The sequence below is a fragment of the Coregonus clupeaformis genome, chromosome 29, assembly GCF_020615455.1.
Source record: "Coregonus clupeaformis isolate EN_2021a chromosome 29, ASM2061545v1, whole genome shotgun sequence".
Taxonomy (NCBI): Eukaryota; Metazoa; Chordata; class Actinopteri; order Salmoniformes; family Salmonidae; genus Coregonus; species Coregonus clupeaformis.
In genome coordinates this window covers 32783588-32809860 of record NC_059220.1, presented here as the reverse complement: position 1 = coordinate 32809860, position 26273 = coordinate 32783588, and the positions used below count along the sequence as shown (strand labels likewise).

General features: G+C 42.1%; 1 protein-coding gene across 2 annotated transcripts; it reads right to left on the bottom strand.

Annotated features, from left to right (window-relative positions):
- Positions 1-724: 724 nt before the first annotated feature.
- Positions 725-26065, bottom strand: LOC121545055 (inositol-trisphosphate 3-kinase A-like). Of its 2 annotated transcripts, none has more exons than XM_041855415.1 (7): positions 25351-26065; positions 10461-10560; positions 3859-4072; positions 2846-3050; positions 2476-2577; positions 2015-2086; positions 725-1858 (listed from the first exon to the last, which is right to left on the bottom strand). In XM_041855415.1, the coding sequence occupies exons 1-7, from the start codon at positions 25771-25773 to the stop codon at positions 1631-1633; spliced, it is 1344 nt and encodes a 447-aa protein (XP_041711349.1). In that variant the 5' UTR covers positions 25774-26065; the 3' UTR covers positions 725-1630. The 2 variants fall into 2 exon arrangements, with proteins under 2 accessions (XP_041711349.1, XP_041711350.1); XM_041855416.1 differs by having other exon boundaries at positions 10461-10557.
- Between the last annotated feature and the right edge of the window lie 208 nt (positions 26066-26273).

The window sequence follows — 26273 nt, the reverse complement described above, 5'->3', positions numbered from 1 at the left end:
GTATAATAATAGTGAAGACATCAAAACTAGGAAATAACACATGGAATCATGTAGTAACCAAAAACGTGTTAAACAAATCAAAATATGTTACATTTGAGATTCTTCAAAGTAGCCACCCTTTGCCTTGATGACAGCTTTGCACTCTTGGCATTCTCTCAACCAGCTTCATGACGTAGTCACCTGGAATGCATTTCAATTAACAGGTGTGCCTTGTTAAAAGTTAATTTGTGGAATTTCTGTGTATGAGCCAATCAGTTGTGTTGTGACAAAGTAGGGGTGGTATACAGAATATAGCCCTATTTGGTAAAAGACCAAGTCCATATTATGGCAAGAACAGCTCAAATAAGCAAAGAGAAACGACAGTCCATCATTACTTTAAGACATGAAGGTCAGTCAATTCAGAAAATTTCAAGAACTTTTAAAGTTTCTTCAAGTGCAGTCGCAAAAACCATCAAGCGCTATGATGAAACTGGCTCTCATGAGGACCGCCACAGGAAAGGAAGACCCAGAGTTACCTCTGCTGCAGAGGAGAAGTTCATTAGAGTTAACTGCACCTCAGATTGCAGCCCAAATAAATGCTTCACAGAGTTCAAGTAACAGACACATCTCAACATCAACTGTTCAGGCCTTCATGGTGGAATTGCTGCAAAGAAACCACTACCAAAGGACACCAATAAGAAGAAGAGACTTGCTTGTAAGATACAATCTCCCTCCCAAAAAAGTCTGAAAACCCAATTGTATTTTATTTTAATATTGGTTTCAGATCCAAAGTTTTGTGCCTCTACACAGAAGAACAAACGCTATAAACTCTATGCAATATACTTGTTGTTGTATCTCTCTACCCCAAACAAATCAACTATTTAAGTGTTTTATAATACAGCAATACAGATTTTTACTTTAACATATGAAATCCCAATACACAACCATTGCTAACTCATTCGGACAAGGCAATAGTGTTTTTCTGAGGTTAGTCTCATAGACTGTCAAAATGCAATACTTGCTAGAAAGATTCATTCATTTTTAATTCATCCTTCACCATGATAATGATATGATCCTAAATACAAACTAGTGTATGTAACTGTATTAGCATAAAGTATGCCCAATGTCTTAAATAACATTTGAAACCAAAAACCAAAAATGACATGCTTGATTATCAACTTCAATCAATCATATCTAATGATACCTTGGAATATGGAGTGTGTTGGATTTCTATGCAATACTGTCCCTTACCTAGGCAGTATTGTATGACTTTCTAGAATGTACAGGCTTTACAATAACACGTTTCTGTATATTCAATAAATTTCATACCCTAAAATGTATAGTTTGTTCAGCAGGCACAGACATGCTAAACCTCCTCCCTCTTACCTCCACGCTACAACAGCTTCAACAATACAGTATTATTTCCAACAATACTTACTCAGAGATACAATTGGTTGTGCTGAATAAAGTAGGTAGGTAAGCTGTAAGTGTGATTCATACAGTAGGTCTACTTTGTGACTGAGAGGACCCTTGAGACTGTATAATACTGCCAGGGTCCTCTAACTGCTAGAATTATGTACAATTAATCTCCCTTCCGGGTGGCCATAGCTTAAAGGCACTCACTAGTTCACTCAGTAGTCAATTTACTAGTTTATTTACTAGTTCCTTCACTATTTCCTTTGTTGGTCAAAGAGCCCAGTGTCCTCTTCAGGTTGTCCAGTCCCCACATGTATCCGTCCTCTCGATTGCCCTCCTGCCAGGGTATGCAGTGGTCCAGAGTCTGTCCTTCAGGTAGACCTGTAGTCTTACCGAAGTCAATGAGCCAAACCTCAGCTCGCTCAGTGTGGTCATGGATGAAGAGGAGGGAACTCCCAATCACCTTGGAGAGAGAAGACTTGTACTCATTACAATATAATCATTCATATTATTCACCGGTATGCCTCACAAAAGCTCTTAGATGTGTTTAATATATCTAACGTGATGAACAAATCTTAACAGAAAACAGGTGCAGATGATCTAAAGCTCCTCTATTCACCTCGTGTCTCTTGAAGAATTCAGATGACTTCAGGGCTTGTTGAATTTTTACTAGTTTGCTCAGGTAGGAATTCTGTATGAGAGGGGGGGAAATAGGGGGCAATGTGATTATTCTGGCTATAGAGTTGAGACTTGGGAACCTCCCTTGATAAATCCATTAAATCAATAGAGGTTATGTGTATTGGTAGTTAAATTCCATTTGCCATCTGTCGTTCCAACAGGATCTACTGTAGTGCATATTGCCATTTGGGTTGCTCATCCTATCCAAATATTTACCAATGTGTGTATTACTTTTCATGAGCTCTTACATGAGACAGGTAAAGTCAAACCAATTTGTTTGACTGTTCAAGTATTGCCTTTAAATGAGACAGGTATGTCTCTATTTGTCTAAGCATCAGCAGAACATGCAAATGAATGCGGCTGTAACACCATAACAGGTAGGACTAGTAGCTGTCAACCTACTAGTATGTTTGTGTTGACTCCGGAAAAGTCCCTGAAGACCTGTGTGACATCCTCCTTTGACCGGATCTTCTTGAAATCCGTATGACACGTACCATCAGCTTTCTGAGAGAAGGAACAGTCAATATGGTGATGAGCAGCACTGTCCACGTGCAATAAGGTCAAGGCTACAACATGACTAAATTGCATATGTTTTGAACTTCAAATGGAAAACTTAACAGCAACATTAACCATTGAAAATGTTGTTGTTTTTTGTCCAGGAAAAGCCTTTTCTGGTTTAAATGGAAAATGATCTCTATGGTGGCGTTTTGAGTGAACACTGTGACTGAATTCCCTCCTTTACGTTGACACAGACTGACACACTGGTACTTGCCTTGATGCCCTCGATGCGGAACCCAAGGGTGTGTGTGGAGCTGAGGGTCTCTCTCCACTGCATGTAGCGGGGTTTGGTGACAGCCCTCTGGAGGTGCTCCTGGGGGCTGGGGGCCTCACTGTCCACCTCCAGCATCTTGTCATACAGGTCCCTACGGAGCTTCGGCCGCTCCCGCGCTCGCACCAGCTCCTCCTCCAGATACGTCCTGAGAAGAGGACAACAGGACGAGACACACTGAGCGGCCATGACACTGTTTACAATCCTCACAGTTAAGTGACTTTTCATTGTCTTGTTTGTGTATGATGATAGTGGAGTTGGTGTGGAAGCATTACAGACAATGACAATGCTATGAGTTTGTTATGCTTTGGATGGAAGAATTGACTTGCTTAGTATTACTTGGTAGACAAAAAGAGAAGCAAAGTCAATGTTTGTGCGGTGAATGTCAGTTTCATTCTGCTAACCGAACTTCCTTTGTATAAAAGAAGGAAGTCAGGAGGAGACTCCAGGGTACACAGCCTGACAGTATAAGTGTGTGTTAGCTGCAAGTGAGAGAGCTTGGGTAATTCATTGATTGTGTTTGTCAGAAGGGAGACTCCAGGGGAAACCTGTGCCTGCAACCACCCTGTATATGTGTATGCGCGTGTGTACGTGGTTCTTTCTGTCTGTGTACAGGAAATGTGAGGCTCGTTAGTGAGGGCCTCTGTGTGATGTGACAACCCACCCACTATGTGTGGCAGGAAATCCTCACAGAAACAGTAACAGGTTTTTTATCAAGAGCAAATAAAACACGTTTACAATGTGTATGTTCTGCTATCAGGAGCACTGAAGTGTAAGATGGAAAATGCTCTCTATTATTGCTAAATTACATTACTCCAACAGTGATTTGTTTGCCATTTTCTCAACATTGCTTAATACCTTCTTTCACCCAATCCTCCTATAGGGGTATAGTATTCTGCACATTATTATAAAACAAACCTACTGCTACTCTCTACTCACTATTGCTGCTTCCCTACCTCACTCCCATCTTGCAGTCCATGACACTGGGTTCATCAAAATTGACCAGTAGATCAGTCATATGTAGGAATGGTTCCCCATCCCTCTCCACCACCCCATGGTATCCTGGTACAAAGCCCTGGAGCACGTCACCCTGCAATCTCTCAAAACACAGCTTCTCATTCTCTGAGAACTTCTTCAGAACGGTGCCTTCGCCGCCAGCTTTGAAATTACCTGGAAAAGAGAAGCACAGACACACTGACAATCCACAGAAAACCACTAATGGATTACCAGTTTATATTTACATTTTTTTTACATTTTAGTCATTTAGCAGACTCTTATTCACTGCGACTTACAGAAAGTGCATTCGTACGTAGACATTTTACCCAAATACAGAAGTTAATCAGTAGAGTCAGTGCTAGTTGGAAAAAACTATAAAAATGTCTTAAAGTGACTTCTGAAAAAGTATTCACTACCCTATACTTTTTCCACATGTTTGTTGTGTTACAGCCTGAATTTAAAATGTATTAAAATTTGATAGTGTCACTGGCCTACACACAATACCCCATAATGTCAAAGTGGAATAATATTATTTGAAATTTTTACAAATTAATAAAAAATGAAAAGCTGCAATGTCTTGAGTCAATATGTATTCAACCCCTTTGTTATAGCAAGCCTAAATAAGTTGAGGAGTAAAGATTTGCTTAACAAGTTACATAATAAGTTGCATGGACTCACTCTGTGCACAATAATAGTGTTTAACATGATTTTTGAAAGAATACCTAATCTCTGTACCCCACACATACAGATAATTGTAAACAGATTGTAGAAATTCAAACAGATTCAACCACAAAGACCAGGGCGGTTTTCCAATAACTCGCAAAGAAGGGCAACTATTGGTATTTTTTAAATATAATAATAATAATAATAATAATAATAATAAAGCCATGTAGCAGATGCTTTTATCCAAAGCGAATTACAGTCATGCATTCACACATTTTTATGTGTGTGTAGCCACGGGAATCAAACTCACAATCCTGGCGTCACAAGCGCCATGCTCTACCAACTGAGCCATACAGGACCACAAAAAAGCAGACATTGAATATTCCTTTAAGCATGGTGAAGTTATTAATTACACTTTGGATGGTGTATCAATACACCCAGTCACTACAAAGATACAGGCATCCTTCCTAACTTAGTTGCCGGAGAGGAAGGAAACCGCCATGGTTGTCTAGTGCAGTGTCATTTGTCGAAATTACATCTGATTATAGTAATTACACCAATTCTAATACATACATGTTTTTTAAGTATATTGTTGGAATGTACTGCACACGCTGTATACATTATATCAAAATCAATATACATTTGTTGACAAGGGGATCACAATGCCTCTTCCCCTGTCTGTCTGTCTGTCAGGCATGCACTCCTGGCCTTTGCAAGAGATTGTGAGGTGGTTAGCTCTGATAAAGGGCAATATGGCAGCAGGTCTGGGTATGTCTGTGAATGCCTGGTTGGTGCTCTAGGCGTTTTCCTGGCATTCCCCCCAACCACACAGACAACAGCTACAGTTCAGTGGTCGAAGGGAGGGAGAGTGATTTGGAAAAAAGGCCAAACCATATATTTTTTTGGGTAATTATATTTTTGTTAGTTGATTTTTACTATTTGTAAAGTTAGCTATAGTGTTTTTTCAATCTCTCATTGATAACCAGTTGGTGTGCATCTCATGCGGAGTTCCTGGAAAAATCCATAATTTGAAAATGTTAGGAATTTTTGCCCACTGGGTCCAATCTCTCCCCAGCAAACTGGGAACATTCCTAGGACATTAGTTAACATACAACATTAAGTTCTAATTAGAGTTTTTATTTAACATTAAAATGATAACATCCCAATACATGTTTTTGATAACAAAATATTTTCTTCTTCTTCAGAAAGTGATTAAATGAAATATCCTTGGAATGTTCTCCTAACATGCACTAAAATGTTGTGCACAACATCTGTAACAACCACCACAGAACATTCCCCTGAGGTTGTTCGATTCCCACGGGGGGCCAGTATGAAAATGTATGCACTCACTAACTGTAAGTCGCTCTGGATAAGAGCATCTGCTAAATGACTAAAATGTAAATGGTCAGCAAAGCAGCGAGCTAGAGCCCAACTAGCCTACTCTAAACCAGCTAGCATTATAACCCACAGTCAAAAACAAAATCTTTGCCAGCAGAGCAAAAGCAAAGAGAGAGCGGAGACTTACTCAATGAGATTGACGACTGGGGCCCACGCGATGGCAAAAGAGTTGAGACTGGGTTACCAGAGCCAGGGAGAGAAGCACTTCAGGGTAGAGGACGTAGCGCAGTGGTCACCAACCTTTTCTGAGTCAAGATCACTTTCGCAGTCAAAAAGCAAGCAGAGTTCTACCGCTCAGAATATTTCTTAAACAGGACTTCAAATGTAGCATTAACCTAATAAAAATAGTTCTTTAGGAAGGAGGTTTGTGAAGTAGGCCTAACACATTATCACAGCATATTGGCTATAGGCCTGGCCTGCTGATATTCTTCTCAGACCATATTATATTTCAAAACTCGAGCTTTGATAACAAATAGATCAGTTGGTGTAGCACTTGCGAGGCACGACTGATGGTACCTGCATCTGATGGTCATGGTGCTTTCAAAACAACTGGGAACTCGGGAAATAATACATGGTCAAATCATGACGTCAGTGATCTTCAGGTCGGAAAGTCGGAGCTCTAGAGTTTCCGACTTGGAATTCTGAGTTGGATGACCGTTCAAAACGATTGTTCCCAGTTGGATCTCATTTTTGTCAGAGTTCCCAGTTGTCTTGATCCTACTGAGGTCGGAAGTCCGAGATTTCCCAGTTGTTTTGAACACGGCATTAGTCACAGCGGAGGGAAGGAGAGAGCAGCAGAGGTTCCACCTCTCACGGTCCCTACTCTCTCCTTCCTTTTCTCCAGTGAGACTGAGCAGAAAGAGGGGACACAGTCTTCCACCTGATGGTGAAACTCAAGTCGAACTGCATCTGCCTCATGCACAAATTCATGTTGTTCCAATGACCAGAGAAGGTGAAATATTCCTTGATATTAAAACAGACACGAGAAGCTGCTAATAATAAGTAAAATGCAAGGCTATCGATACACTTGGCTACTCATTCATTGCTGCGGGAGAAGTAGGGAGAAGCGCGTTTAATGTGTTGAATAAAAACAGATATGAACTCACTCATAAAAACAGCAGCTCTTTGCTGTATTCTTTGACAGTCTCTCTCTCGTCATGGTTTTAAAACTTATGAAACCTCATGTTGGCTAGTATCAAACTTTGCTGTAGCCGGGGAAGCTGTAGGCAAGGTGATTTTAGCTATTCGATTGGCCACTGCAGTAGGCACACTTATTTTAGCCACAGATCTCCCGGTCTGCCTGGTAGGCGGAGTTTGTCTTTTCAGACAAACGAAATGGTTCAAAATGGGAACACTTTGCCTGCCCCATGCGCAGGGCTTCTGAATCAATTGCAACTACAGACAACAGCGCAACACACACAAAAAAAAGGAGTGCAAGCCTTTGTTGGCTTTTCTACAGAAATGTTTGGTGATCGACTGGTTGGTGACCACTGCCATAGAGCTAACCGGCAAATAAGCAGGGGGAGGTGGAAGCCATACCGGGCTGCGGGAGAATCAAAGTGGGTAATCTGATAGGTATTCCAGGAGGGAGGTCCAAGGCAATAATCCATTGGTGGGTCAGTGAACCAGGAGGCCAGCGATCAGAGGAAGAATCCAGGCAGGTGGAAGTGATCACAGCAGTGCTTGATCTGAAAATGTGGTCGGAGGCTTCGTATTGAGGGTGTGACGCAATTGCAGAGCCTCCGGAGGCATGCAGAGGCCAAATCAAGCTCTGTACCGCATTGCCATGCGCCTCTCACATTTTGTAACAATGTAGAGGGCTCCGTATAGCTCCGCATTGACATGATTGGTTGATGGTAGGTGGGGGCGGGAGGTCCTGTATAAAACACAAACTCACTTCCTTGAGAACAGCTCTGTGAAGCCAAAAAGTAAGTTTGCTCTGACTTCTGCAGAGTCTGTATCAGTAGTAAATGCTGTACAGCCACTGCAGACCACGGATTGACCATGCTGAGCCTTTCAGAGGTAGGCTAAAAGCTAACTAGCTAGCACTAATAAGCCAAGGTTGTAAAAGTCACAACTCCAGTAGGCCTAAAAGTGGACAAAAACAAAACAACAAAAAAGAGACGAAGAAATAACGAACCACAGTTAACGAGTAAACACTGTTAGGCGAAACAGGTACCAGGGAGAAGCGGCATTAAAGCACGAAGCCAGAAAACACTTTTGCCCTGAAATGACATCACTGACACACAGTTACAGAGTTTAATGCCTGTGATAGGAGAACACTGAGGATGGATCAACAACATTGTAGTTACTCCACAATACTAACCTAAATGACAGTGAAAAGAAGGGAGCCTGTACAGAATAAAAAATAAAATAAAAATATAGGCACTAAAGTAAAACTGCAAAAAACTTCATGCCCTGAATACAAAGCGTTATGTTTGGGGCAAATCCAACACAAAACATCACTGAGTACCACCCTTCATTTTTTCAAGAACGGAGGTGGCTGCATCATGTTATGGGTATGCTTGTCATCGGCAAGGACTCGGGAGTTGTTTTAGGATAAAAAGAAACAGAATAGAGCTAAGCACCTAGAGGAAAACCTGGTTCAGTCTGCTTTCAAACAGACACTGGGAGACAAATTCACCTTTCAGCAGGACAATAACCTAAAACACAAGGCCAAATATACACTTGAGTTGCTTACCAAGACAACATTGAATGTTCCTGAGTGGCCTAGTTAGTTTTGACTTAAATCGACTTGAAAATCTATGGCAAGACTTGAAAATGGCAGTCTAGCAATGATCAACAACCAACTTGACAGAGCATGAAGAATTTTTCAAAGAATAATGTGCAAACATTGTACAATCCAGGTGTGGAAAGCTCTTAGAGACTTACCCAGAAAGACTTACAGCTGTAATCACTGCCTAAGGTGATTCTAACATGTTTTGACTCCAGGGTGGGAATACTTATGTAAATTAGATATTTCTGTATTTAATTTTCAATACATTTACAAAAATTTCTAAAAACATGTTTTCACTTTGTCATTATGGGATATTGTGTGTAGATGAGTGAAAAAAGTATACATTGAATCCAATTTTTATTCAGGTTGTAACAACAAATGTGTAATAAGTTCAAGATACTCTTTGAAGAGGTAGTTGGGTTTTAGTTGTTTTCAGAAGATGGGCAGAGACTCTGCTGTCCTAGCTTCAAGGGGAAGCTTGTTCCACCATTGGGGTGCCAGGACAGAGAAGTGCTTTGACTGGGCTGAGCGGGAGCGGACCCTCTGTAGGGGTGGGATGGCCAAGAGACCAGAGGTGGCAGAATGTAGTGCTCGGGTTGGGTGTAGGGTTTGAGTATAGCCTGAAGGTTGAGGGGCAGTTCCTCCGTAGGTAAGCACCATGGTTTTCTAGTGGATGTGAGCGTCGACTGGAAGCCAGTGTAGTGTGTGGAGGGGCGGGGTGACATGGTAGAACTTGGGATGGTTGAACACCAGGCAGGCTGCAGAGTTCTGGATAAGTTGCAGGGGTTTTATGGCACAAGTGGGGAGCCCAGCCCACAGCGAGTTGCAGTAGTCCAGACGGGTGATGACAAGTGCCTGGATTAGGACCTGCGCCGTTTCCTGTGTGAGGTACTAGGGTCGTACTCTATGGATTTGTAGAGCATGAACCTGCAGGAGCGAGTCACTGCTTTGATGTTTGTAGAGAACGATAGGGAGTTGTCTGGAGTCAAGCCAAGGTTCTTTGCACTCTGGGAGGAAGACACCGTGGAGTTGTCAACCGTGATGGAGAGGTCTTGGAGTGGGCAGGCCTTCTACGGGAGGAAATGCAGCTCCGTCTTGTTGAGGTTGAGCTTGAGGTGGTGGGCCGACATCCAAGCTGAGATGTCTGCCAGGCACGCAGAGATGCCTGTCACCACCTGGGTGTCAGAAGGGGCAAAGGAGAAAAGTAATTGAGTGTCATCCGCCTAGCAATGATAGGAGAGACCATGTGAGGATTTGACAGAGCCGAGTGACTTGGTGTATAGAGAGAAGAGGAGAGGGCCTAGAACCGAGCCCTGAGGGACACCAGTAGTGAGAGGACGTGCTGCAGAGATCCTCTCCACATCACCTGGTAGGAGCGGCCTGACAGGTAGGATGCAATCCAAGAGTGTGCAGAGCCTGAGACGGAGCGGAGGATCTGATGGTTTATGCTGTCGAAGGCAGCGGACAGATCTTGGAGGATGAGGAGAGGAGAGAGAGTCAGCTTTGGCAGTACGGAGAGCCTCCGTGACACAGAGGAGAGAGGTCTCGGTTGAGTGACCCGTCTTGAAGCTGGTTAGGGTCAAGAAGATTGTTTCAGATTGAATTTGCAGTTGAGTGTGACTAATAGTATACAGTACGGTCTGTGTCTTGTGTGCTTTATTTTGTGTGGAATGTGTACAGTATGTATCATCTTACATTAGTGATTGGTTTTTGGTATGCTGCTCTGATAGGTGAGGGGTCATGAGCATGATGACTGTGCTTTACCTTTGTGTCCAGCTAGTTGAACCCAGGACAGGTTTCTTCTCTGGGAGCCAACAAAAGGCCAGTTGACGATAGTCTCTATCTTCCACCAGGGTTTGCTCTGCTGAAGGAAGACCAAGCACAGTAACAGTCAGCTTTACCTCTTTGGAGTATCTGGTTCATTATCAACAGGCAGCGACACTGTCCTCCTCAAGCCAGCGCTCACTAGTCGGGTGGATGTCAATTAAGTTGTATAACAATAATGATCATTGAATCAAATTGTTGATGGACAGCTGTCATAATCACTTGGCCACTGTTACTGTGTATGGTCCCACCTGACTGGCTTGCTGTTTCCATGTGATTTGCATTAAGACACAGTCATGGACAGCTTGTTCAACGAGATATGGATGATTCAGGCAGAGACATGATGACTTTGGTTCCCTATCTGTGATGAGACGTTGAGTGAGTCACACAGCATGTTCACAGCAGAAATGCTTCACAGACAGTACTTAGCACTTGCTTGATGACACAGAGGTGAAACATAACATTTTATTTTCTTACACTCTAAATGGAATCATTTCCACACCAATTCGGTTTTAGACCTGGACATGGCACTGTTTCAGCTGATGTGTTAAATTGCATAGATCATAAAAATCATTATGCTGCCTTCTTTATAGACCTCTCCAAGGCCTTCAACACTGTTGACCATCACATTCTCATAACAATGGTTGACTGAAATAGGCCCGTATCAGGCTTCTTGCAAGTGGTTTGAGAATTATCTGGCAGACATCACATTGTGATTTCTGATGGTGTTAAGTCTAGTTTTCTAGATATAAAAAAACGTGTAATGTTCATCTGTATACAGACGACACTTATGTATGCCATTGCCCCAACTGATGACCAGGCTATGTTAGCGCTGCAATCTGGCCAGGTTGCCTTACAGAAAGCCCTGGTAGGTTTAAAACGTATACTTAATGTGGGCAAGACTAAATACATCTTGTTCTCTAATTCTCGCAAAAATGTTTATGATGGACTACATATTTATTCATTCGAAGGTTCTCCCATTGATCAGGTCCCCACCTATAAATATCTGGGCATTTGGATGACAAAGACTGAATGTTTAAAAAATATACAGATGAGCTCCAGTGCCTTGCAAAAGTATTCATCCCCCTTGGCATTGTTCCTATTTTGTTGCATTACAACCTGTAATTTAAATGGATTTTTATTTGGATTTCATGTAATGGACATACACAAAATAATCAAAATTGGTGAAGTGAAATGAAAGTGATTCTGAAAAAAATTAATAACGGAAAAGTGGTGCGTGCATATGTATTCACCCCCTTTGCTATGAAGCCCCTAAATAAGATCTGGTGCCACCAATTACCTTCAGAAGTCACTTAATTAGTTAAATAAAGTCCACCTGTGTGCAATCTAAGTGTCACATGATCTCAGTATATATACACACCTGTTCTGAAAGGCCCCAGAGTCTGCAATACCACTAAGCAAGGGGCACCACCAAGAAAGTAGCACCATGAAGACCAAGGAGCTCTCCAAACAGGTCAGGGACAAAGTTGTGGAGAAGTACAGATCAGGGTTGGGTTATAAAAAAATATCTGAAACTTTGAACATCCCATGGAGCACCATTAAATCCATTATTTAAAAAATGGAAAGAATATGGCACCACAACAAACCTGCCAAGAGAGGGCCGCCCACCAAAACTCACAGACCAGGCAAGGAGGGCATTGATCAGAGAGGCAACAATGAGACCAAAGATAACCCTGAAGGAGCTGCAAAGCTCCACAGCGGAGATTGGAGTATCTGTCCATAGGACCACTTTAAGCCGTACACTCCACAGAGCTGGGCTTTACGGAAGAGTGGCCAGAAAAAAGCCATTGCTTAAAGAAAACAATAAGCAAACACGTTTGGTGTTCACCAAAAGCCATGTGGGAGACTCCCCAAACATATGGAAGAAGGTACTCTGGTCAGATGAGACTAAAATTGAGCTTTTTGGCCATCAAGGAAAACGCTATGTCTGGTGCAAACCCAACACCTCTCATCATGCTGTGGGGATGTTTTTCCATCGGCAGGGACTGGGAAACTGGTCAGAATTGAAGGAATGATGGATGCCGCTAAATACAGGGAAATACATTTAAATGTATTGGAATGGCCTAGTCAAAGCCCAGACCTCAATCCAATTGAGAATCTGTGGAATGACTTAAAGATTGCTGTACACCAGTGGAACCCATCCAACTTGAAGGAGCTGGAGCAGTTTTGCCTTGAAGAATGGGCAAAAATCCCAGTGGCTAGATGTGCCAAGCTTATAGAGACATACAGTTGGAAATCTTGCTTGTTTGTAGGTGACCAAATACTTATTTTCCACCATAATTAGCAAATAAATTCATTAATAATCCTACAATGTGATTTTCGGGGAAAAAAAGTATATTATTATCATCATAGGTACACGCCAACTATGACAGACAAATTGAGAAAAAAAAATCCAGAAAATCACATTGTAGAATTTTTAATGAATTTATTTGCAAATTATGGTGGAAAATAAGTATTTGGTCACCTACAAACAAGCAAGATTTCTGGCTCTCACAGACCTGTAACTTCTTCTTTAAGAGGCTCCTCTGTCCTCCACTCGTTACCTGTATTAATGGCACCTGTTTGAACTTGTTATCAGTATAAAAGACACCTGTCCACAACCTCAAACAGTCACACTCCAAACTCCACTATAGCCAAGACCAAAGAGCTGTCAAAGGACACCAGAAACAAAATTGTAGACCTGCACCAGGCTGGGAAGACTGAATCTGCAATAGGTAAGCAGCTTGGTTTGAAGAAATCAACTGTGGGAGCAATTATTAGGAAATGGAAGACATACAAGACCACTGATAATCTCCCTCGATCTGGGGCTCCACGCAAGATCTCACCCGTGGGGTCAAAATGATCACAAGAACGGTGAGCAAAAATCCCAGAACCACACGGGGGGACCTAGTGAATGGCCTGCAGAGAGCTGGGACCAAAGTAACAAAGCCTACCATCAGTAACACACTACGCCGCCAGGGACTCAAATCCTGCAGTGCCAGACGTGTCCCACTGCTTAAGCCAGTACATGTCCAGGCCCGTCTGAAGTTTGCTAGAGTGCATTTGGATGATCCAGAAGAGGATTGGGAGAATGTCATATGGTCAGATGAAACCAAAATAGAACTTTTTGGTAAAAACTCAACTCGTCGTGTTTGGAGGACAAAGAATGCTGAGTTGCATCCAAAGAACACCATACCTACTGTGAAGCATGGGGGTGGAATCATCATGCTTTGGGGCTGTTTTTCTGCAAAGGGACCAGGACGACTGATCCGTGTAAAGGAAAGAATGAATGGGGCCATGTATCGTGAGGTTGAGTGAAAACCTCCTTCCATCAGCAAGGGCATTGAAGATGAAACGTGGCTGGGTCTTTCAGCATGACAATGATCCCAAACACACCGCCCGAGCAACGAAGGAGTGGCTTCGTAAGAAGCATTTCAAGGTCCTGGAGTGGCCTAGCCAGTCTCCAGATCTCAACCCCATAGAAAATCTTTGGAGGGAGTTGAAAGTCCGTGTTGCCCAGCGACAGCCCCAAAACATCACTGCTCTAGAGGAGATCTGCATGGAGGAATGGGACAAAATACCAGCAACAGTGTGTGAAAACCTTGTGAAGACTTACAGAAAACATTTGACCTGTGTCATTGCCAACAAAGGGTATATAACACAGTATTGAGAAACTTTTGTTATTGACCAAATACTTATTTTCCACCATAATTTGCAAATAAATTCATTAAAAATCCTACAATGTGATTTTCAGGATTTTTTTTCTCTCATTTTGTCTGTCATAGTTGACGTGTACCTATGATGAAAATTACAGGCCTCTCTCATCTTTTTAAGTGGGAGAACTTGCACAATTGGTGGCTGACTAAATACTTTTTTCCCCCACTGTACCCCAAGAGACTTGCAGCTGTAATTGCTGCAAAAGGTGGCGCTACAAAGTAATGACTTTGGGGGGGGGTAAATAGTTATGCACGCTCAAGTTCTGTTTTTTTGTCTTATTTCTTGTTTGTTTCACAAGAGAAAATATTCTGCATCTTCAAAGTGGTAGGCATGTTGTGTAATCAAATGATACAAACCCCCCCCAAAATAAATTTTAATTCCAGGTTGAAAGGCAACAAAATAGGAAAAATGCCAAGGGGGGGTTGAATACTTTCGCAAGCCACTGTAGTTAAAAAGCTAAGATTTAAAGTGGGCTTATTTTTCAGAAATAGATCTTGCCTCTCCCTAAATAGCAGGAAGCAGATTGTTTACAAAGCTCTACTACACAAGCTTCCAACTTACCTACATTTGCTACTAAAGTATAAAAGAATGAGCTACCAAACCCGCTCGCAGGGTGGGTTAACTCTTGAGGTCCCTCTGGTCTCGACCAATTGATTGATTGTATTGGTTTATTTGTTAAAATTGTAGCATTTTTTTATTCTTCTTGTTTTATTTGGAATGTCCATTTTCTTGATTGTGAAGAGGTTTGTACTCAGGACACCATTGGTCTCAAATTGGGCTCCCCTGAATAAATAAAAGTAAAATCATATTTTTTTTAAAGTACGGAGATACAATATTCAGACCCCTTGACTATTTCCACATTTTGTTACGTTACATCCTTATTCTAAATAGGATTAAATTAATTTACACACAATACCCCATAATGACAAAGCGAAAACAGGTTTTTAGAAATGTTTGCAAATGTATTAAAAATAAAAAACAGAAATACCTTATTTACATAACTATTCAGACCCTTTGATATGAGACTCGAAATTCAGCTCAGGTGCATCCTGTTTCCATTGATCATCCTTGAGATGTTTCTACAACTTGATTGGAGTCCACCTGTGGTAAATTCAATTGATTGGACATGATTTGGAAAGGCACACACCTGTCTATATAAGGTCCCACAGTTGACAGTGCATGTCAGAGCAAAAACCAAGCCATGAGGTCGAAGGAATTGTCCATGGTGACTGTACATGACTGTACGTACATAGCCCAACCAGAAGCCATGGATTACAGGCAACATCCGCACTGACCTAAAAGGGTAGAGCTGCCACTTTCAAGGAGTGGGACTCTAACCCGGAAGCTTATAAGAAATCCTGCTATGCCCTCCGACGAAACATCAAACAGGCAAAGCGTCAATACAGGACTAAGATCGAATCGTACTACACCGGCTCCGACACTCGCCGGATGTGGCAGGGCTTGCAACCTATTACAGACTACAAAGGGAAGCACAGCCGCGAGCTGCACAGTGACACGAGCCTACCAGACGAGCTAAATTACTTCTATGCTCGCTTCGAGGCAACTAACACTGAAACATGCATGAGAGCATCATCTGTTCCGGACGACTGTGTGATCACTCCCTCTGTATCCGATGTGAGTAAGACCTTTAAACAGGTCAACATTCACAAGGACGCAGGGCCAGACGGATTACCAGGACGTGTCCTCCGAGCATGTGCTGACCAACTGGCAAGTGTCTTCACTGACATTTTCAACCTCTCCCTGTCTGAGTCTGTAATACCAACATGTTTCAAACAGACCACCATAGTCCCTGTGCCCAAGAACACTAAGGTAACCTGCCTAAATGACTACCGACCTGTAGCACTCACGTCTGTAGCCATGAAGTGCTTTGAAAGGCTGATTATGGCTCACATCAACACCATTATCCCAGAAACCCTAGACCAGGGGTGTCAAACGTACGGCCCGCGGGCCGGATCAGGCCCGCAAACGGGTTTAATCCGGCCCGCGAGATGATAAAAAAAATAATAATAATAAATAAATAAAAATAAAAATTCTTTTTGTAAAGTATAAAAATGCGCTGCAATTTTTCAATAAAATAAACCGCTGTTCCAATTGCGTCCACTGGATGGCGCAATAGCAATTGTGTTAAGCAAGCAAACTGTTTATACCGGGGCAGAGCAAGTAGGTCAAGCACGTGCAGCCAATGAGCTACTTTGTTTTGCCCGCGATATTTATTACGGCTTCTACTTTTAACATAATGTGCTTTGGCACCCTCATTGCCCCAATATGTCTCTGTCAAAAAAGAGAAAAGTGGACGCAGAGTGCAGTGTTCCAAGAAAAATGGTCATCCTATTTATTCACGGAATTGAATGGGAAAGCTGTATGTTTGGTGTGTTCAGAGCATGTTGCAGTGCTGAAAGAATATAACCTTCGTCGCCACTATGTGAGTCTTCATGCCGACAAATATGACAACTTTCAAGGACAGCGGAGATGAGAGAAGGTGAATGAACTGTTGGCGGGTCTGAAGAAACAGCAGTCTGTGTTTACTCACAGCCGAGACATCAGTGACGCTGCAGTGAAAGCTAGCTACCTCATTGCTAATGAAATCGCAGTGGCTTCAAAACCATTTAGTGAGGGTGAATTTGTAAAAACATGCATGATGAAGTCAGCGGAGATTGTGTGCCCTGAAAAGCGGCAGGCTTTTGCAAATATCAGCCTGACAAGAAACACAGTTGCAGACAGGTTTTCCGATCTTTCAGTGGATTTGGACAGCCAGTTGAAGCAAAAAGTAAAGTCATTTATTGCGTTTTCGGTTGCAATTGATGAAAGTACGGACATTACAGATGTTGCACAACTGGCCATTTTCATCCGCGGAGTTGATGACACATTGACCGTCACCGAGGAGTTCGTGGAGTTGGTGCCGATGACAGATACAACGACAGCAGCTGATATTTTTACCGCAATCGTCGGCGCGCTGGACAGGGTCGGAGTGGACTGGTCCCGCACTGTCAGCCTGGCTACAGATGGTGCGCCCTCAATGATCGGGAAAAAAGCAGGCGTTGTGACAAAGTTCAGAGAGAAAGTGCAATCTGCAAATGGAGGACGTGATTTTTGACTTTTCAATGTATTTTGCACCAGGAGGCTTTTTTGTTGCAAGTCATTAAAGATGGATAACGTCATGAAGGTGGTCATCCAAACTGTTAATTTCATCCGATCCAGAAGCCTGAATCACCGTCAGTTTGACAGCCTTCTCAGAGAGAAAGACCACATCTATGGCCTGCCATACCACACTGAGGTAAGATGGTTAAGCCGAGGTGCTGAGGCGTTTCTTTGATTTACGAGAAGAAATTGAACAGTTCATGGAAGAAAAGGGCAAACCAGTGTTAGAATTTCATTCCGCAGAATGGATGCAGGACCTTGCATTTATGGTGGATGTTACAGAGCACCTGAATAACTTGAACAAACAGCTGCAAGGGCGCAACAAAGTTGTCACGCAGTATTATGACAGCATACGTTCTTTCAAGTTGAAGCTGTCATTGTGGGAGACGCAACTTGCCAGTGGTGATGCAGCTCACTTCCCCTGTCTGAAAAATGTGTGCGCGACCCAACATGTGGCAGACATGAAGCGGTTCAAAGATAAAATAATGGGACTGTTACGGGAGTTTGAGCAACGCTTTCAGATTTATGTTTATATGTTTTTATGTTGATGTGCTATTGTTTTTAATTGATTTTATTTTATTTGTATATTTAACCTATTCTTGACTCTGTGGTTCTTGCACTTGTTTGGGGAACAGGATTTCATTATTTTTATCTACATTTCTGCCTGAGAAACGACACCCTGATATAGTTATGTGATCTGTGAAACAGTTCTGTTAATCACTGAGGCATTGTGTGTTTGTGTGTTCTTTTTCTTTAGAATTTTCAAATAAACTTGACGTGTTTTATGATTAATAGTGATGTTGTGCTTGTACTATTTTGGACACACTGTCCTCAGGCTCCAGCTTTATGTTGTATGTTGATCGTATTAAAACAAAGAAAACAATCTGAAGTTGTTGTTTTTAAGTTATATATACCATGATTTTTCCGGTCCGGCCCACTTGGGAATAGATTTTCCTCCATGTGGCCCCTGAGCTAAAATGAGTTTGACACCCCTGCCCTACACCCACTCCAATTTGCATACCGCCCCAACAGATACACCGATGATGCAATCTCTATTGCGCTCCACACTGCCCTTCACACCTGGACAAAAGGAACACCCATGTGAAAATGCTATTCATTGACTACAGCTCAGCGTTCAACACCATAGTGCCCTCAAAGCTCATTACTAAGCTAACGACCCTGGGACTAAACACCTCCCTCTGCAACTAGATCCTGGACTTCCTCACAGGCCGCCCCCAGGAGGAGGTCAGAGACCTGGCCGTGTGTGCCAGGACAACAACCTCTCCCTCAACGTGATCAAGACAAAGGAGATGATTGTGGACTACAGGAAAAATAAGAGTACCGAGCACGCCCCCATTCTCATCGACGGGGCTGTAGTGGAGCAGGTTGAGTGCTTCAAGTTCCTTGGTGTCCACATCACCAACAAACTAACATGGTCCAAGCACACCAACACAGTCGTGAAGAGGGCACGACAAAACCTATTCCCCCTAAGGAGACTGAAAAGATTTGGCATGGGTCCTCAGATCCTCAAAAGGTTCTACAGCTGCACCATCGAGAGCATCCTGACTGGTTGCATCACTGCCTGGTATGGCAATTGCTCGGCCTCCGACCGCAAGGCACTACAGAGGGTAGTGCGTACGGCCCAGTACATCACTGGGGCCAAGCTTCCTGCCATCCAGGACCTCTATACCAGGCGGTGTCAGAGGAAGGCCCTAAAAATGGTCAAAGACTCCAGACACCCTAGTCATAGACTGTTCTCTCTGCTACCGCACGGCAAGCGGTCTAGGTCCAAGATTCTTCTAAACAGCTTCTACCCCCAAGCCATAAGACTCCTGAACATCTAATCAAATGGCTACCCTGACTATTTGCATTGCTGCCCCCTCCCCTATTTTATGCTGCTGCTACTACTCTCTGTTTATTATCTATTCATAGTCACTTTAATAACTCTACCTACATGTACATATTACCTCAATTACTTCGACTAACCGGTGCCCCCGGTATATAGCCTCGCTATTGTTATTTTACTGTTGCTCTTTAATTATTTGTAACTTTTCTTTCTTATTATTTTCTCATATAATGTTTTTGGTATTTTTTTGGTATTCTTTCTTAAAACTGCATTGTTGGTTAAGGGCTTGTAAGTAAGCGTTTCACTGTAAGGTCTACACCTGTTGTATTCGGCGCATGTCACAAATAAAATTTGATTTGATTTGATTTAGAGCTCCGAGACAGGATTGTGTCGAGGCACATATCTGGGGAAGGGTATCAAAAGATTTCTGCAGGATTGAAGGTCCCCAAGAACACAGTGCCCTCCATCATTCTTAAATGGAAGAAGTTTGGAACCACCAAGACTCTTCCTAGAGCTGGCCACCCAGCCAAACTGAGCAATGAGGTGAGGAAGGACCTTGGTCAGGGAGGTGCCCAAGAACCCAATGGTCACTCGGTCAGAGCTCCAGAGTTCCTCTGCGGAGATGGGAGAACCTTCCAGAAGGACAACCATCTCTGCAGCACTCCACCAAATCAGGCCTTTATGGTAGAGTGGCCAGACGGAAGCCACTCCTCAGTAAAAGGCACATGACAGCCTGCTTGGAGTTTGCCAAAAGGCACCTAAAGGACTCTCAGACCATGAGAAACAAGATTCTCTGGTCTGATGAAACCAAGATTGAACTCTTTGGCATGAATGCCAAGCGTCACGTCTGGAGGAAACCTTGCACCATCTCTACGGTGAAGCATGGTGGTGGCAGCATCATGCTGTGTGGATGTTTTTCAGCGGCAGGGACTGGGAGACTAGTCAGGATCTAGGGAAAGATGAACGGAGCAAAGTACAGAGAGATCCTTGATGAAAACCTGCTCCAGAGCGCTCAGTACCTCAGACTGGGGCGAAGGTTCATCTTTCAATAGGACAACGACCCTAAGCACACAGCCAAGACAACGCAGGAGTGGCTTCGGGACAAGTCTCTGAATGTCCTTGAGTGGCCCAGCCAGAGCCCGGACTTGAACCCGATCGAACATCTCTGGAGAGACCTGAAAATAGCTGTGCAGCGACACTCCCCATCCAACCTGACAGAGCTTGAGAAGATCTGCAGAGAAGAATGGGAGAAACTCCCCAAATACAGGTGTGCCAAGCTTGTAGCATCATACCCAATAAGACTTGAGGCTGTAATCGGTGCCAAAGGTGCTTCAACAAAGTACTGAGTAAAGGGTCTGAATACTTATGTAAATGTGATATTTCCCAAAAAATGCATTCTTAAAAGCTGTTTTTGCTTTGTCATCATGGGGTATTGTGTGTAGATTGAGGAGGGGGGACAACAACAACAATTTAATAAATGTTAGAATAAGGCTGTAATGTAACAAATTGTGGAGAAAGTGAATACTTTCCGAATGCACTGCAAGTCCAGTGACAATGACAATTCAGGGTAATGAATGAAACAGAGGTTGGATGTCACTATGCAGTATGCTGAGATTGCAGTAAAAGGAAGTGAAGCCCTGGTCATTGGCCGCAGTGAAAAAACACTACTCATTCTGTTGATTGTATACACTGAAAACAAATAACAGAACTCACAGCTACTCTGAAATGTCAAGTGACACTCGCTGGTGTTGTTGATGTGGCATATAAAATTGACTTTCTGTTGGTATAGGCAGCTATGTGGGTGTCATATGTCCACACAGGCCTTCAGCTCTCTCTCAAACACAGAATTACCAACAGTGTACAGTGACAACGTATTAATGCACATGTATTTAAGGATAAGGAGATATGAAGATATAGTCCTTTCAGTTGTGGCTACATATAATTCTATAGACGTAATGTAAAAGCTAGTCTGAATTTCAACATTGTAGTAGGTATTTCAATTCATGAAAATAAATGCTCAATTTCCATAACGGTACGAGGCGTGTTCTCACAAATTACAATAACTAAATGTTTGTGAAACATTTTTGTTTCTTTAACCATCTACTAATACATTCCTAGTGAGGTCTGGGACACACCTCTTTTGTAAAGCCGTACCTATTGTGTTTGACAGACTGATGGAAAATAAGGCTCCTAGAATCAGCTGCAAATAAAGCCCACTACACTTGAACTTGACCCATTAAAATGAAATAACAGTAAACAAGAACTGGAACAAGGGAGTGACAATACTGAATGATTCACTCAAGCTGTTCATTTTCCTTGCAACGGTTTCTCAACCTGGCAGATTCGAATATGAGCAATCATTAACATACCATTTTTTACCCACAAATTGCTAGTGCCAATAAATGTGATGCCATCAAAGTGTATTACTCTTTTTCACTACAAGTTATTGTCAGAGGGGAGAGTGGGGTAAGTTGAGCCAAAGGGGCAAGTTGAGCCACCCTTGTTTCTAGGAAACCATTCACAAAATTAATCATTTTACCAAATATTTAGGAAGAGGTCATCATTTCATGGAATCTGAAGGAAGAAACCAAATGGAAAAAGTGGTAAGCAAGTTAGGTCCAAAAACACAGATTTTCACCAAGTCAAATGAATTTATTGTGTTAGAGGTTTCATGATGCTTCTATCTAAACCAAAGTAGATAATTTTAAGATTATTCTATACATCAGTTGGGGTCTCTATAAGCTTCAATATGAGGTCTTAAACCTATCATGAAAGTGCATCCTTGTAGCTGTGTGGGCTAATATAGTCAAAATGTTTGCCTTGGGGTAAGTTGCGCCAATGGCAAGTTGTGCAAATGTTTGTGTTTTCTTCCCAGGCATAATGCAAGGCATTATCACTGGGATATGAGCTAACAACAGTACATGGCCCTTGTTAAAAGTGTCAAAAAAAGTACAAAAAGTTAAGCCTGCATTAAAGATGCCTAAAATGTTTAAAAGACAAAAAAGCAATTGTGTTGAATTGTGTTAGGGAAATAAAGATAGACATGGTTTTCAAAAGGTAGTGGTAATATTTCATTCAGAACAGAAATTTGTAGGCAGATTAACTTACCCTGTCCTTGTGGCTCAATTTACCACATACCCAGGGTGTCATGCCAAGACACTACTTATTTTGAACAAGTGATTTTTTCAAAACTGTAATGTTTACATGAATTCTGATTATTTCCAGGGATACACAACATCTTGAAATATATGTAGATACATTTGTTAGAAAGAGTCATATATTTTCCTTGACAGAGTGATGCTGAATGTAAAAAATGGCTCAACTTACCCCACTCTCCCCTACTGGAAACACAGAATGGGTAACCTAGTGTACAAAGTAGTACTTTTCTTGTTGTGTTGAAAGGGCAATAACTAAATGTCAATGTGGCTAAAATTTGCACATAAGACTATGGGGGTGGCTTGTATTGTAAGTGTGGGGGCTGACTGGACACTTCATCTGCTATATTAAAAAGGTTAGCAAGTTAATGAAATCTCTATTTTCAGAACAGGGAGGCACTTTTTCCATTACTATTGTTTGTTTTAAATGACTGGAAAGATCAATAAAAGGGTTGGGTATGAGAGCTTTTCAAGTGGCCTGTCATACTGACCTGGCCCAGTTGGAGAGCACTGAGCACCACTATGTAGTGTACACAGCTCAGCCCTCTTCCAGCAGGGCCAGGCAATGTGTATTCAGTGTGTTTAAAGGAAGCTGACAGCTAAGATCATTCTATGGAGATGGCTGAGCATAGCTCTGAAGAGTTACAGAGGTACAGAGACACAGATCTCCAGATGTCGGAGACAAAGTCAAATATGGCTTCTAACAAGCAGATTATTATTCACTTCGATCAGATTTTCCACCCAGTGGTGTAGAGGAACAGAGGCCTTAGAAGAGAAGTCATACATTGAATTATGTTTTTACGTTCACAAGTGACATTATTTGGAGACTTTGTTGGATCATCATATAGGTATTCACAGCTACTTTTAAGTTTGAGGATCTAAAACTACTGTATTGTCCTGACAACACAACTGTATCACTATTTTATAGAGCAAGTCATCAGTCAAGAGTGTTGAAGTCAAATACAGCACCACCCTCAGTCCTCCTAAATCATACTGCAGGTCAGGCTTACAGCAGCGCCTGTATTATGTGCTATAAAGACATGGCTAAAACAAAATGGCTGCTTCAGACCAGCAACCAGGGCCCATCAGAAATGAAGGGAGTTAACTCAATTACGATGGGGGGGTAACTTAATTCCTTTCCACTTCTGTGTTGTCTCACAGAAGAGCACCACAAAAGAGGAAATGACCTTTAAGATAGCTAACTATAGGCCTATCTGACATGATCTCAAACAAGACAAAATAAACCATTAGAGTAGTGTCTGTAATAAGTGTCTGTAATTACCCAAGTGATAAGCGCTGACTGATCACTTGGCTGTTGATTAGATACGAAAATGTGCTGTTTTTCACTCAGGTTCAGTGACTCATTGTTACTGCACTATAAAGAAGAAAACATTATACAGATCCTCAAAACAACTGATTATACCAGTATCACACGTACTGTATGTGGCTTTATGTCTTGTGTATGAAAGGGTTTCTAAAATATTAATTAATACATTAAGGAAAGGACGTTTAGTACATTCATCAGTAGGCTTACATCCATTAAAGATGCACTATGCAGAAATCGCTCCGCCATTTCCTGGTTGCTCAAATTCTAATAGTTTATGTGACAAAACAAGCAAGTATAGTGTAGAGAATCATTCTACCATTTAAACCGCTGTGAAATATATTTTCTATAACCAAAAACATTGTATTTTCAGCCGTTTGAAGTTGGTGTACAACACCGAAAGTAAAAGGGAAGCATAGAAAAAGCATACATAGAACAAATGTACCGCTTCTTAGAATTGCCTTCAATGAGAATGACAGATCTATAACTCACATTTCTATGTGCATTTTGTTGGGTTGCCCAAAAAGTTACATATTACAGCTTTAAAGAATGAAGAAGATCTTCATAAATCAGAGAAGAGACGTGTTTCCAGTTATCATACAACTATAGCCTAGCCCTTCCCCTCCCTTTGGCTCCTTGGCTATTTGCTAATGTAACCTAATACACACTCAAGACCGTGCTCGTTGAGCATGTAGTCAATACATATAATACGTGTGATCAAATAACCACATCGATGTCATTACTTTAGACAATTGGACCCTGCTTTAAGATATTTTCTATATGTCTGTTTGCAATGTGATTTGAATTTAAGAACAAATCTAGTAACTTTTCAAGAACCTTCAACATTGTTCTTCATCCAAACATGGTACTGTACTTGGCATGTAGATAGGGCTAGATTTATTCTTCCCCATGACAGGACAGAGTTCTCAGTCATAATATCAGAATGACTGCCAGATCTGAGATATGCTAGTAGACAAAACATTTCTAGCCTGTATCTATGGGTAACAGGGTTGACAAAAGTAAAAGACTGCAAAAACTAAACTTAAGAATGGGAAGCACAGAAATAGCACACACAGAACAGATCTACCGCTTCTTAGACTTGCTTTCAATGAGAATGACAGATTTATAACACATTTCTATGTGAATTTGGTCGGGTCGCCCCAAAAAGTTACATATTGCAGCTTTAACAGGGTTGACCTTAAAATGAGGGGCAGATGTAAATGAATTACTAACCACATGAAATAAAAAGTAATCTTCAGAAATGACTGTCACAACTAGTGCTTAACTATATGATGGTGAAAACCTGGATACATTTTGGGGTTAAGTGGGTTAAAATCCTCCTAGAAGTCACAGAGGGTGCCTAGAAGTTACAGACATAAAAATGCAGAATTTTGGCACTTTAGCAAGTCTTTATTCATATAAAAATCTGATTTATTGAATTCTCCATGTCATCTATAATAAAGGTAGCAGAGTTTCTCAACCCAGCTTTATTAAAGGGCAATTCATTTACTATAACAGGCTTTTAAAATTCAATATTGGTGCACAATTTCTCCTTAAAATATGAAAAGGGACGCAAAAGGCACTTATAACAACTTGACTTTATTTTAATAAAGAATAGTCTGTACTCACTTCTCCCGTGTCCTCACACAAATGTTCTAATGTGATATTCCCCTTGCTCTTTTTCTCGTTGTCACTCAGAATGTCATCCTCTGACTCTATGGAGGAACCTGTTGAGGAGATAGAGGAGTTTGACATATTCCGTCGTAGAGGACCGTCCACATCAGCCCAGTCCTCCTGCCCGATCTCATGCGAGCAGCCTCCATCTGGGGTTATTGTCACCTGCGGTACACGGAGCACCTCCATCATACTAGTTTGCGCTTGAGTGGAGTTAACCTCAGGTAACCTTACTTCTGTCATCTGGCACAGTTCATCGCGAATCTCAGATGCTTTGCAGCTTGTTCTGCGCTCTTTAACAAACCCTTCACTAATCCCAGCGCCAGACAGACCTGCCTCCTTGGAGGTCTTTCGCCTCTTCTCCCTCTCCTTCGGCATTCGACTGATGAACGTGCGGGAGTGTGCACAACCGACGCCGTGTAATCCCAAATTGCACGCCGCTACGATTTGGTCATCTCAACACAGTACTATTTTTGAGTGCAACTCTCAATGTATTGTGCAATACTGCAATGGGTGTTCCTCTGTTTAGGCTACTGTCCGGCATAGAGAGATTTCAGGCGGTCGTCATCGGCGGTCCAATGTGTTGACTGGTATTTTTGGGGAACCCCACTCCATGGCGCACACCGCGTCGACACACACAAACTTATCTTCCGCATTGGTTGTGGTTGTGCCTGTGCCTGTTCCTCCTCCTCTTCTTCTTCTTCTTCTTCTTCTTCTTGTCGGTTTTATGGCGGACTACAACCCAAAAAGGTGTATTGCCGCCACCAACTGGAGGGTTGAAACCAAAACAAGGTAAAAAGACAATCCATACATAATAGGGAAACTAACTTCATCCACACAAATACAAATAGTACATTGACAAAACAAAACAAAACTCA

Coding starts and splice junctions, on each gene's coding strand:
- LOC121545055 (XM_041855415.1), bottom strand. CDS start 25,773: ATGCCGAAGGAGAGGGAGAAGAGGCGAAAGACCTCCAAGGAGGCAGGT. Junction 3,051..3,858: donor GACTGCAAGATGGGAGTGAG/GTAGGGAAGCAG, acceptor TCCTCTTCTCAG/GACGTATCTGGAGGAGGAGC. Junction 1,859..2,014: donor AATTCTTCAAGAGACACGAG/GTGAATAGAGGA, acceptor TCTCTCTCCAAG/GTGATTGGGAGTTCCCTCCT.